At 45.8% G+C, this 14,169-nt stretch overlaps 1 protein-coding gene across 3 annotated transcripts in view; it reads left to right on the top strand.

The window, feature by feature from the left end:
* NFATC3 (nuclear factor of activated T cells 3) overlaps nt 1-14,169 on the top strand; it is a 130,910-nt gene that overhangs the window by 35,231 nt on the left and 81,510 nt on the right. For all 3 annotated transcript variants that reach the window (XM_040409385.1, XM_040409386.1, XM_040409387.1), the window contains 2 exons: nt 4,902-6,009; nt 6,722-6,884. In XM_040409385.1, coding sequence (XP_040265319.1) covers nt 4,902-6,009; nt 6,722-6,884 — 1,271 coding nt within the window. The remainder of the gene's footprint in view (nt 1-4,901; nt 6,010-6,721; nt 6,885-14,169) is intronic.

Here is a 14,169-nt window from a genome sequence, read left to right as displayed (position 1 = left end):
GCCACAGAATCGACCATACAGAATGGTCTCTAAGTCCAGAAATATTCGGGCTAGTAGTAAGGAAATGGGGGATGCCCGACGTGGATCTATTTGCCACCAGGGCAAACTCAAAGGTGGAAACATTCTGTTCCCTAAACCCCAGGGACAGACCTCATGCCTTAGACGCCTTCGCCATTCGTTGGCATTGGAATCTGTGCTATGCCTTCCCTCCACTTCCTCTAATTCCGAAGGTGGTACAAAAAATTCTTCAAGACAAGGCCACGGTGATTGTGATCGCTCCCCTATGGCCAAAGAGAAGCTGGTTCTCATCCCTCCAAAAATTTTCCCTACAAGATCCATGGCTCCTTCCTGTGCGGGGGGATCTACTCCAGCAGGGTCCAGTTCTACACCCAAACCCGCAGTTTCTGAAATTGGCGGCTTGGATCCTGAGTCCCAAACCCTGAAGCTTCAGGGCCTGTCAGACGAAGTTATTTCTACTTTGAAAGCCTCCAGAAAGAAGGTAACGTCAGCAATTTACCTTAAGATCTGGAAACGTTTTTGTTCCTGGAGTGGGGACGAATCGCCACATTTGCGTAAACCCAACATCCAAAGAATACTGGATTTCCTACAGCAAGGTCTGGACCTGGGACTTAGACCCTCTACCTTGAAGGTCCAAATCTCAGCCCTAGGTTGTTTCTTTGACCAAGATATAGCCGACCATCGTTGGATCAAAAGATTCATTAAGGCGGCGACGAGGCTCCGCCCAACGATCACCGCCCGTGTCCCTTCCTGGGATCTAAACGTCGTTCTTACAGGCCTTACTTTACCACCCTTTGAACCCATGTCTGACTGTCCAATAAAATTATGGTCCTTGAAAACGGCCTTCTTAATTGCGATAACTTCGGCCCGCAGAGTAGGGGAATGACAAGCCCTATCAATCAGGGAACCCTACCTCCGTATTCTAGATGATAGAATTATTCTCCGTTTGGATCCTGGATTTCTCCCCAAAGTCGTATCCAATTTTCATCGGAGCCAGGAGGTTACCCTACCTTCTTTTTGCCAGCACCCCTCTAATAATAAAGAATCAGCGTTTCACTCTCTGGACGGGCAGTCCTAAACTATATCACGGTGACGGGGAAGTTTAGGAAATCTGACAATCTTCTAGTCCTGTTTGGAGGAAGATTTAAGGGCCAAAAAGCCTCCCGGTCCTCTATAGCTAGATGGCTCAAAGAAGCCATTAGTCTTTGTTACCAAATACAAAACCTTACATGTCCAGTCAACATTAGGGCCCATTCCACTCGGGCCATGTCTTCCTCTCAGGCGGAGAGAGCTGGGGCTTCTCTGGAGGAAATCTGTCGTGCTGCCACTTGGTCCAGCATTCATACATTTATAAAGCACTATCGCCTGGATCTTTCCAGATCTTCTGATCTGTCCTTCGGGCGGAAAGTCCTCCAGGCTGTAGCCCCCCCTTAACTGATATATTTTTTATATCTCCTTGTATGCCGTCGTGATGATGCTATGGAAAAACCGGAATTAGTCTTACCGGTAATTCTGTTTCCATGAGATCATCACGACGGCACGTTATTCCCTCCCTATGATTTAAATCGTTTTTGACCTAGTAGGTCTCTAGAAGGTATGAAGTAATACCTTTTGTTTCACTATTTTCCACCACCGGGTTGCTCTGTGTGATTTTGGAAACACTGGTGTTGGTGGTGGGAGGAGGGTATTTAACCTTTCTCTGTTCCTGCCCCTACAGAGGTCAGGGGTCAATCTCCTTGTATGCCGTCGTGATGATCTCATGGAAACAGAATTACCGGTAAGACTAATTCCGGTTTTTTTTGCACTTTAAGTATACAACGTTCACCGTGCAGCATAAAAAGCATGTTCCTTTTATTCTTTGGGCCAGTGAGGTATGTATAGCCAAGGAGTATATGATGTGTGCTAATATCACTGGTGTCAGACTGTGACAGAGGGCAAGGGCATTATAAAATCTTTTCTTGATTTAAAAAAAAAAAAACACTTTCTGGACCATAAAACTAAAACCTTGAAACGATTAAATTATTTTCGAAAGGTGCAAGATAGAGTCCATCCAGTGCGCAGGTAGTTAACTGTGCAATTGTTATCTTTTCCGTTGGGTTGAATGAGCAACTGCTGTGTTACTTTAGTGGAGGATTTGTAGTAACCAAGTTACTAGTTACACAAATTTTGCAAAATTTTGCAAACTTTGCTCCGATGTATGTACATCGCCCATCGACTCCTATAACATAGGTATAGGTTCTTTATGGGATGCCATTGTATTGTATATGGTCGTTGACTATTCTATTCCTTATGTTACAAAAAGGACATCTTTTGCATACGATGGTTTAATGGGGACCTATGGATATGTTCACCTCTTGTGTCAGGACTTTTTAAATACAAATAAAGGTTCGGGTTATCTAGGAATTCCGTTATGGATTCCACTACCACGAACCATAACTTATGGTCTGTGGTAGCGGAATCTATAACGGAAATCTTAGATGACCCAAACTTTGTACGCCAAACTTGTGTTTCAAGTTCGCTCAACACCACTGGTGTCCTATCCTCAGGACAGGTCATCAATATCAGACCGGCAGAGGTCTGACCCCCCCACTGATCAGCCTGTTAGAAGAGGCCGGGTGCTCCTCAAATGCTGCAGCCTCTTCCCAGGCTATGGAACTTCACTGCAGATCGGTCACATGGCCTAATTGCAGCTCAGCCCCATTCAAGTCAATGGGGCTGAGCTGCAATACCAAGCACAGCCACTAATGATGTACGGCGCTGTGCTTAGTAGGCGTCTGTTAGGCTGCCAAGCTCCCCAGAGCTCCAATGAGCGCTGCAGCTTCCTGAAACAACTGATCGGTGGGGGTGCTGAGGCTTAGACCACCGGCGATGTGCTAGTGATGACTTGCCCTATAGATAGGTCATCAATATTATTTCCCGGATAACCCCTTTAACCTCACATTCACGTAGATCATTCAGACAGTACAACCTCCTGAAAACTGCTCAGCAGTTTCCTGTAATTGAGGGCCCATGTAATTGAGTCTTGCCTTGATAATATCGTATGTAGGTTTGGTTACTCAAGAAATGGGTGACCGATAATTTTTAAGCTTCTCCTAAGGCTGAAGGCCTTGACCCATCAGCTCAGTGGCTGCTCTTTCCCTGGATAGAGAATATATATGAATCTATAATCTGCAGAACTCCTAGACCATGGGTGGCCCTATGTAGAGATAATCCATTGACTAACTGAGGCTGAACATGATGACGCTCATGTGACTCCCCTTTCCCCACATTCGGTTACCGCCACGTTTTAGTGACGTACGTGACATGCCGAGTGGTTTATTCAGGACACTGTTGAGGTGTGCAAAGGTTGAATATCTGTCTGAGTGTCAGAGCGCTCTCATAGCAGCAGTTCTAAGGCCTGGTTCACACCTGAGCGTTTTACAGCCCAGTCCTACGTGCTGTAAAACGCTAAACAGGCGAAAACCCATGTTTCTCTATGGGCATGGTTCACACCTGAGCGTTTTACAGCGCGTTCCTACGCGTTGTAAAATGCTCAACAGGCGAAAACCCATGTTTCCCTATGGGGCATGGTTCTCGCCTGCGCGTTTTAAAGCGCGTACGAACACGCTGTAAAACGCCCTGCGCCCAAAGAAGTACAGGAGCTTCTTTGGGGCTTTTTGTCGCGCGTTCTGTACATAAACACCTCTGTTTTTCATTGGACGCCTCTGTGGTCAATCGCAAGAACGCGCGTATCAAATATGCTGAAGTGTGAACCAGGCCTAAAGGTTCTACATATTAGATAGAAGTTGCTTGGACAACCGTCTGGAGAACGATTGTTATGTAGATGAAGCCATAGACATTTTAGTCCAGGTAATAGCCTGCATAGCACATCAGTACGGGCTATTAGCAGAGCGAAGGCAGGGCAGATTCTCCATAGCACATGGCTCCTCTGCCTGTGCCCGCTCTGCCATCTAGGTCAGCCATGAGCAGGAGATCCTGCCTGTACAATGCTCAGTGAATCCATACTTCCATACACAGCAGAGTACAGGAGTAAGGAATCTAAAGAGCTGAACTGCAGGCTCCTGTTTTGCTAAGAAAAGTAAAAAAAAAAAAAAGTAAAGCCTATTCCAAAAATGGAATTTTTAGGTTTAAAGTTAATTTGTAAGTAAGTTTAGTTGCACTTTAAAATTGTAAATCGATGATCGGTCTCTGCCTTGAGCTGAAGAACTGAAGTTATATTGACTGGAAAAACAACTTTTCAGTGACCGCACATGAAACCAACTAGATAAACCCTACACAGCAGAGCAGGTTTTCCACAGATGTCGGCCTTCAGTTTGCATACGTTATACTCGTATACAGTCGGATGTCAGTGGTCTGTATTGGGCTTTTAGTTGCAGTATTCTGGAATCGCTCCTGTTTCGTTGGCATGTGGATGTGTCCTGTGTATTGACCTAATACATACCCAACCATCTGCTGTACTGGTATAGTAGAATGCACGTGGGAAGTATTTTAAATCCTTGTATTGGCCAAAATTGCATGTTTCTCTATTTTATGAATATGTTATAAAATGGAATCCCCCCTATCGATTGCTTGTCGCTGTCTGTTACACCATGTTTTTTCTGTGTGGCCAAGAAATGCACGGCTAAAATCGTATGCGTTTTATCAGCAAATTGACGTTATTCCACAGCTAGCGCAGAAACCACGGTGGGTCCTAGTAAAGATGCAGTGATTGCACTGGGTTTGGCTGATGCTTATCTGATGGTCGTGGCTGCCCTTAGTCTGGTCCATTTTATGTATGATCTGTTTGCATGGTTATTTATGGTGCCCTCTGCTTGCCCTCCTAAATCCAGTTTTGGATATTTAAGTGAATATGGTGATAAAATGTACTCTTTCCTTATTTTCAGATCTTCAGTCTGATGACAGTGCATCATTTTTTATCTTCAATGTAGACCAGCCTTTATCAGCAGTGAACCAGCCTATTTCCATCTCTCAGCATGGACCTCAACATCACTGCTCCACGCGCTCTCCTTCTTCCTGCTTCCAAGGTTATAAACCTTATGGCACCAATGAAATGCAGAATTTTAAGTACAGTCAGACTGGAGGTCCAAAGCCATTTGAATGTCCCAGCATTCAGATTACATCAATATCTCCTAACTGCCAGCAAGACGCTGAAACTGCAGAGGAACTCCACAACAATTGCTCAGAAAGTGAATACAATGAAAGACCATCCCGTGACCACCTCTACCTCCATCTTGAGCCGTCTTATAGGGAGCCATCATTAAGTCCAAGCCCTGGTAGCAGCATTTCCTCCAGGAGCTGGTTCTCAGATGCTTCATCTTGTGAATCTATTTCACACATCTATGATGATGTGGAGTCAGAGCTCAATGAGGCTGCGGCACGATTCACTTTGGGTTCTCCATTAGCATCGCCTAGCTGTTCTCCCAGAGGGTTTCCAGGGGATGAAACATGGCAGTTGGGCTATGGTGCATCTCTGTCTCCCAGACAGTCCCCATGCCACTCTCCCAGAACTAGCATTACTGATGAGAATTGGCTAAGCCCACGACCTACGTCTAGGCCTTCATCCAGGCCTACCTCTCCTTGTGGCAAGAGACGACACTCCAGTGCAGATATCTGCTATCAAAGCCCTGCTTCCCCTCATCACTCCCCTACACCATCTCCCAGTCATTCACCGAGGAGAAGTGTCACAGAGGATACCTGGATCGGTTTGTCCTATTCGGCTCCTAGTGCTTCTCCATCCCAGTGCTTCCAGGAGACTGCTGTACCCTTAAAAACGAGAAAAACCTCTGAAGACCAAAGTGCCACATTGCTAGGAAACGTTGATGTTTGTGCTGAGGATCAAGGTAATTTATCACCAACCCGTGAGACACCTACAGAGGATAATGCAGGTTCTCCCCATCTGCTCAAGAAGGACTCGTCTAATGATCAGTTTTTGTCTGTTCCTTCACATTTTACATGGAATAAACCAAAGTCTGGACACACTCCTATATTTCGGTGAGTACAAATGGATATCGCTGTATGTACACTGACTTTACCCATGTATACGTTTTTATTACCTTTTCCCTTTTAAATAGCCCATTTCATGGGAAAATGTTTTATTTCTTCATATTCCAAGAGTAGTGTTGAGCGAACTTGTGTTTTAAGTTCGCCGTCTAAAGTTCGGGTTATCGAAGAATCGTGTTATGGATTCTAAATTCCGTTATGGTCCGTGGTAGCGGAATCCATAACGCGATTTTTCGATAACCCAAACTTTGGACGCCGAACTTAAAACACAAGTTCGCGCAACACTATCCAAGAGCTATAACTTTTTTATTTTTCATGGTGTGCGTGCTGTTTTTATTTTCGATTATGTATGAATTACTGATTACGTTTTATTTTGGATAGAATGGGAAAAAACTATGGTGGATTATTTTTTGAATTTACAATACTCTAGAAAGAAATGCAAGGTTTTTTTTGTTTGTTTTTTTTCTTCCCCGACTTCTGTTCTGAAGAAGGTATCATTTTACATGTACCATTTTGAGATGTGAATAGTATTGTGTACTTTTCAGTACCCTTTAAAAATTCTCCTTGGTGTTTCTATTTCTTTTTCTCCTTTCTGACTTTGACACGTTAGAACTTCTCTTGAGCTGTACACATAATATATGGCGTAGATGCTTTTTTCATTTGTGAACAGATGACTTTACTAGGAAACCACTCTCTTCCGCAGGACATCATCTCTGCCCCCATTAGACTGGCCCTTACCCAGCCATTATGGGCAGTGTGAACTAAAGGTGGAAGTACAGCCAAAGACCCATCATCGAGCACATTATGAAACCGAAGGTAGTCGTGGAGCTGTGAAAGCTTCTACTGGTGGTCATCCCGTTGTGAAGGTACAACAACATTTAAAAAATACAAAAACAACCTTAAAAAAATGCATAGACGTGCACACTAAAGATGTCCGACTGTTAATGACTATGCTGAGTTGTTAATAACCTGCAGGTTCTTGTGAAAAATCCTGTTTATTTTTGTACAACTCATTCCTACCACAGAAACATCTGATGAATCTAGAGCTAGTGTCGCTGTTTCAATTCATTTTTTTTTTAAATATAGTGTATGGACAGTGATATTAAACATTTTGTTAGGGTGATATGGCCTAAAATCTATACTGCGATATAATTTTAAGCATGTGCGATGTGCGATATATTGTTTTCTATATTTGGGGGGGGGGGGGGGGGGTGTTTAAACTTTTTTTTTAAACTTTTTATTTCATAACTATTAGCCTCCTAAAAGGCTAGAACCCTTGTCATATTCACCCTAATAGAGCTCTATGGGTTCTATTAGAGCTCTATTAGGGTGAATAGGACTTTACACTCTCCCTGCTGCCCTGTGCTTTGTGCACACAACAGAAGGGAGCTGACCATGACAGCCAGCCTCTGATCTGCCCCCCACGTTAATATAATGCTGCTCATTAACATACCATGGCAGCCAGAACTTCAGTAGCGTGAGTCCTGGCTGCCATGGTAACCGATCGGAGCCCCAGCATTACACTGCTGGGACTCCGATCGGAACTGCCCACTGCCACCAATGCAGAGACTGAAGAACATTCCCGGCACCCGACCTCTGACAGGACAATGTGATTCGTGTGATTAACCCCTCAACTGAGGGGTTAATTGCGGCGGATTGCAGCGTGCAGTCATAGGGGCCGGGATATGGCCGGTACATGAACTCTACGTTGGTATTCAGGCATTCATTGGTGGCGCAGTGGCCACAGTCCCTCCCCTCCTCCTCCTACTCTGTTCTTATTGGTGGCCAGCGGCAGCCGCGCACAGTGGGGAGGGAGGGACTCCCTCCTTCTCCACTGTGCCAGCTCAGGAGAACATGGTGAGTGCCGAGAGCGCGATCATTCACTACCGGTCATATCGCGGTCCGGCGGTATGCACAAAATCCATATCGTGGCACAAATTTATATCGCCTATATCGCCCACCCCTACATTTTGTAATATACTTTATTAGGGAAATGTGACTTATTACTAGAAAACCGGGTGTAAATCAATGCTCTGAGTGTGGCTAAGGGGAGTCCATTGTCAGCATCTTGCTGAGCGCAAAAGACGACTCTATGGCTTCCAGCCTACCTCTCATCACTTTGAGAAGATGGAGAACCTCGCTCTACTTATTAGGTTCTGGTGCCAGCCCAGGGCTGCAAGCAGCCAATATACACGTAGTAAAGTTGAGGCACACAGTTTTCAGTGTTGCAATTTCAAAAGGATTTATTCATTCAAATCATATAGTAGTTTCATCCGTTTGCCAATATTTGTTTTAGTGAGTATGAACAGTATTCTTAGACGTCTCACATAGGACCTTCATCTGCGGTCACATTTTTATCTATAACACAATAATTGCCATGAGCTGGATTAGAACTACTGAAACAATCCAAGCTAGATACATATAAACATATTACAATGTGTAAGTCCTAAAAGGTCGGTGCTAAATAACAAATCTATGTGGAGTCAGAAGTCCATAATGGGGAGTTCTGTTAGTGCTAGGTACTTATTTCATATCAACCATATAATACACGTCTATAATATATGCAATGCTGGATCATGGGTAATGGAGCATTTATCTATATAGTGCCCCCCAATCTCATAATAAATACATGCTAAAGGCACTGAAGATCCCCTCCCTCCTTGGCACAGTTGTGGCTTTAAACCACTGTCCCACTTTCCTTCATTGAAAAGAATAGGAGGCAAAAATGACGCGGCCAATGACGGAATTTCAGCATGGGTGTCTGTGCCAAAATTCCACAGTGAAAAAAAGCAATGGGGCCTACCGCTTATGTGACTAACTGCTGGCAGCTCTGTCCATGGCTCTCTCCCTTGTGCTTTTCCTAAGCTGGTTGCACCCCCTAAACTACTGAAAATGTCTGGAGTATCGGGTCCAGAGATTTACCGAAGTGTGCCTTTCACGCATGTAGCTATCAGTCCAGAGATGTTCCTTGTCGTGCACTTTCTCACTGCAGAGGAAATGTTCTGGGTACTTCAGCTCACCCGCTGGGATATTGCAGAGCATTCACTGCTGTGTTCGCTCGGACAGAACTCTGATTTAGTACTGGGGATAAAAAAAAAAGTCCAGGACAGATATTGCAGATGTTTGTATTCACACATACGGGTGAAACTTGAAAAATTTGAATATTGTGCAAAGTTCATTTATTTCAGTAATGCAACTTAAATGGTGAAACTAACACATGAGATAGACTCATTACATGCAAAGCGAGATATTTCAAGCCTTTATTTGCGGTTTTTGCTGTGGATGATTATGGCTTAGAGCTTATGAAACCCCAAAGTCTAAATTTTGAGGTCCCCTTTGCTCAGGGGATATGGATTAATTAGCCGACTAGAGTGTGACCCTTTGAGCCTAGAATATTGAACCTTTTCACAAAATTCAAATTTTAAAGGGATTCTGTCACCTCGTGTTAGCTTATAGAGCTGCGAACATGCACGGCTAGATCGCCGCTAGCATGTCCGCAATATACCTGTCCTATAGCGCTGTGTCCTTTTTATTGTTTTTAAAAAATGATTTTATATACATGTAAATCAGCCTGGTAAGGTGCCCAAGGCGCTGTACTAACTGTTCTGGAGCCCAGCACCGCCTGCGTCCTCCGAATCTCCTCCTTGCTCACAGTTAGATTGCTGTAATCTCGCGATGTGCAGTTCCTTCCCTGAGGCTGATGCTAGCACAGAGAAGGAACACTATACCGGCACTGCGCATGCGCGAGCTCGCGGCAATCTAACGGTGAGCAAGGAGGAGATTCGGAGGACGCAGGCGGTGCTGGGCTCCTTCACAGGGGGCATGGCTGGGCTCCAGAACGGTTAGTACAGCGCCTTGGGCTCCTTACCAGGGTCATTTACATATCTATAAAATCATTTTTTTAAACACAATAAAAGAACACAGCGCTATGGGACAGGTATATTGCGGACATGCTAGCGGCGATCTATATGCTAAAACGAGTGGACAGAATCCCTTTAAGCTGCATTAATGCACTTCCTTTTAATTTGCATTACTAAAATAAATGGACTTTTGCACGATGTTCACATTTTTTGAGTTTCACCTTTACAGTTCCTGTGTCTGGGTTACCCGTAAGTGTGAAAGAAACTTTAGCGCAGGGATGAGAGAAATTATTGGGACTGGTGGCGCTTGAAAGGAGCGGGAGAGGAGCAGGGTTACCGTATACTTCCTGTCAGTGCTGAGCGCTGCAGCCCCGCTCCTCTCCCCGTCTTCCCAGTCTGCCTCTGGGCAGCATCTCCTGCAGGATTGAATGATGGCTGAACTTCAGTTGCTGCCTGTAGTGGCATAGAGTAGTTGAGAAGGCAATGGTTCTCCCTGTTTTTGGCTCATTTGGCCAGTATGACAGTGAGGTGGACACCTACTATTATTGAAATCACCAGGTCAGTATGTCAATGCTGATCCCAGAGTTGTGGTTATGGCCTTGAGCGAGATCATTTAGTCTGTATGTGGCGATACCTATTTAGGGTACATTCACACAACAAAACGGCTTTTAGAAACTAGTAAAACTCTGTTTTTCATGGCCCTTTTGCATCTGTTTCCTGGCCATCTGTCCTTTTTAATATCCGCTTGTCATCCATTTTGCATCTGTTTTTAGCACCCCTTAAAAAATGTATGAATTTCATTGCCGTTTTTTAAACCCCAACACCTGTAAGTGCTCTGTGTATATTATGCCCCACACAGTGCCCTCAGTATGTATTAATGCCCCTTACAGTGCCCTCAGTATATGTTAATGCTCCCCCATAGCACCCAGTATAAATAGTGGCTCCCTTAGTGCCACCTGTATAATAAATTCCCCTCTAGTGCCCCCCTGTATTCTTAAAGGCCACCATACTGTGTGTGTATTGAGATAGATATATTTATTTTTTTATATATATATCTATCTATTGAGTGTCAACACAGTAAAAAAAAAAATATATACTCCCTTCACCACAGGCATGCACACGGAAGCACTTGGTGCACACTTGGAGGTGGTGGGACCTGACGCTCCGTAGCCTCATAGACTGCAATGAATCTGAAGGCGGTCACATGGCCATTTTGCCATTTGTGGGACTGTACCCTAAATAAGATCAGTCCCCAATTACTGTAAGTATATACAGGCGAGTTACTAAGGCTACTTTCACACCTGCGCTTTCCCTTTCCGCTATTTATATCCGTCATAGGATCTCAATAGTGGAGGAAAACGCTTCAGTTTTGTCCCCATTCATTGTCAATGAGGGCAAAACTGAATGAAATGGAGAGCAGCAGAATGCATTCCGTTCCGTTTGGCTGCGTTCCCATGGCGGACACACAACCCTTGCAAGCAGCGTTTCTCTGTCTTAAATGGGATGCGGAGCAAGACGGAGCCGCCATGACACACAATGTAAGTCAATTGTGCCGGATACGTTTTCTCGGACACAAAAGTAAACCGGTCCATGCCCATTGACTTACAATGGTTTTAGTGACTGATCCGTCATGGCCATTTTAGGCATAATACAACCAGATCTGTCCATAATAGATGCAGACGGTTGTATTATCATGATGGTGTGAAAGTAGCCTTAGTCACCTCTCAATAAACAGTTGCAAAGAATCGGAAGATGAATAGAACTTCTAAAGTAGCAGTCTATACAAACACGAACACTGAATTCTGTGATGGCGTCTGATGAACCCCACTATACGTCAAAGGGGGCTATTGAATGCTGTGACGTCAGCCGTGAATGGTCACCATGATGCAGATGTGTACAGAGCTTAATGTTAAGGGCTTGTTCCATAAAAATATTCTGCAGTTTTCTCAAATCAGCACATGATCTGAATACTTTTGAAATTGCATGTAATTAAAAATTTAGCATAGCCCATGAGTTTTTTTTTATAAAATGTATCAGTATAGCGCCACCTGCTTTTTTTTTTTTTTTCTTATTTCTTTGACCTGCTCACTGAGAAGGCCGCACATGCTCAGTTTCATCCTTCAACTTGCTCCTGAGCTGTGGCAGAGAGAGCATGGACACGTCCCCTGAGCTGTGGCAGGAAGAGCATGGACACGCCCCCCTGAGCTGTGGCAGGGAGAGCATGGACACGCCCCCCTGAGCTGTGGCAGGGAGAGCATGGACACGTTCCCCTGAGCTGTGGCAGGGAGAGCATGGACACGTTCCCCTGAGCTGTGGCAGGGAGAGCATGGACACGCCCCCCCTGAGCTGTGGCGGGGAGAGCATGGACACTCCCCCCCTGAGCTGTGGCGGGGAGAGCATGGACACGCCCCCTGAGCTGTGGCAGGGAGAGCATGGACACGCCCCCCTGAGCTGTGGCAGGGAGAGCATGGACACGCCCCCCTGAGCTGTGGCAGGGAGAGCATGGACACGTTCCCCTGAGCTGTGGCGGGGAGAGCATGGACACGCCCCCCTGAGCTGTGGCGGGGAGAGCATGGACACGCCCCCCTGAGCTGTGGCGGGGAGAGCATGGACACGCCCCCCTGAGCTGTGGCGGGGAGAGCATGGACACGCCCCCCTGGGCTGTGGCGGGGAGAGCATGGACACGCCCCCCCTGGGCTGTGGCGGGGAGAGCATGGACACGCCCCCCCCCTGAGCTGTGGTGGGGAGAGCATGGACACGCCCCCCCCCCCTGAGCTGTGGCGGGGAGAGCATGGACACGCCCCCCCCCTGAGCTGTGGCGGGGAGAGCATGGACACGCCCCCCCCCTGAGCTGTGGCGGGGAGAGCATGGACACGCCCCCCCCCTGAGCTGTGGCGGGGAGAGCATGGACACGCCCCCCCCTGAGCTGTGGCGGGGAGAGCATGGACACGCCCCCCCCTGAGCTGTGGCGGGGAGAGCATGGACACGCCCCCCCCTGAGCTGTGGCGGGGAGAGCATGGACACGCCCCCCTGAGCTGTCAGCTTGATATAAATGTAGCAGAGCAATGAATGGGAAGATCTCTGGATCCATGTGAGGTACAGGGCTGGTTCTTACTTGTCATGTACTATGATTGATTTTGATTTTTTACATTAGTCATGGGATAACCCCTGTAACAAATACATGTGCACCAACCAATACTGTTCTATCAGACAGTCCGTATAATCTGAGCAACTACTGAGCCCACGGTGTAGACACTACAGTGTCTAATGTATACAGTGTTCCTAAGGCCCCTTTTGAAACCTGCTCTAAGGCCCCTTTCAGACGAGAGTGTCGCGCTCCGGACTCGCAGAGCAACACCCATCCTGACCTCCTGGCACTGCCCGAGGTCGCATAGCATTATATTGATTTATGATGCTATGTAACCCTTACAGTTCTGGAATGTATTGGATAACTCTGACACCATGTCAATTTTTACCACACATTTTTCCACAGGGTGTAGATGAAATTTGTAAAAATCCCAATTTACTTTGCCATAACTGTATGGACTTGTTTACACGTAACGGAAATTGCTGCGGTTTTTCTGTGTGTATTTGCGGATTGAAAATCTGCAGAAGTTTTTATTGTTCCAGCGGAGCGAGTGTTATTTGTACAGATTCCGATTCATACTCTGGCCTGTTTCACACGGTCAGTATTTGAAAGCCAAAACCCGGGGTGGAACCTACAGAGATGAGGTATAATAGAATTGTTCCTCTTCTGTGTTTTGGACCCACTCCTGGTCTTGGCTTACAAATACTGATGCAAAAATACTGAGCAAATACTGACTGCGTGAAAGAAGCCTTAGCGTATATTTTATGTGCAGAAAATGACCGGCTATGGGGATGTTTAACTCCACAACATGTCAGTAGTGTGGCCATACCTGACAAAACTGCTGCGGATTCTGTGCATCCGAATTTCATGCAGATTTTGGGGTGGATTACCCGTGGACCCACCGCAAACCAACAACTCAAAATATAAAATAAAACCTGATCTCTCCTGGTTCACTTGCCTGATCCCATGTGGGTTTATGTAGAACCTAGTCTCCTGTGACCACTTCTCGTACCATGTAACTTCCAGGAGAAGACATTGTTGCAGTAGAGTGGGTTCTACGTAAACCTGCACAGGACTGGCACTGTCTGAGGTTTCATGCACACGAACGTATTTTCTTTCCGTGCCCGTCCCATGTTTTTTTTGCGGACTGTATGCAGAACCATTCATTTCAATGGGTCCACAAAAAACCTCTGTGTGCATTCC

This window comes from Bufo bufo, chromosome 10 (genome assembly GCF_905171765.1).
Source record: "Bufo bufo chromosome 10, aBufBuf1.1, whole genome shotgun sequence".
Lineage (NCBI taxonomy): Eukaryota > Metazoa > Chordata > Amphibia > Anura > Bufonidae > Bufo > Bufo bufo.
The sequence above is the reverse complement of the archived record's forward strand: the minus strand, read 5'-3'. Positions and strand labels throughout refer to the sequence as shown.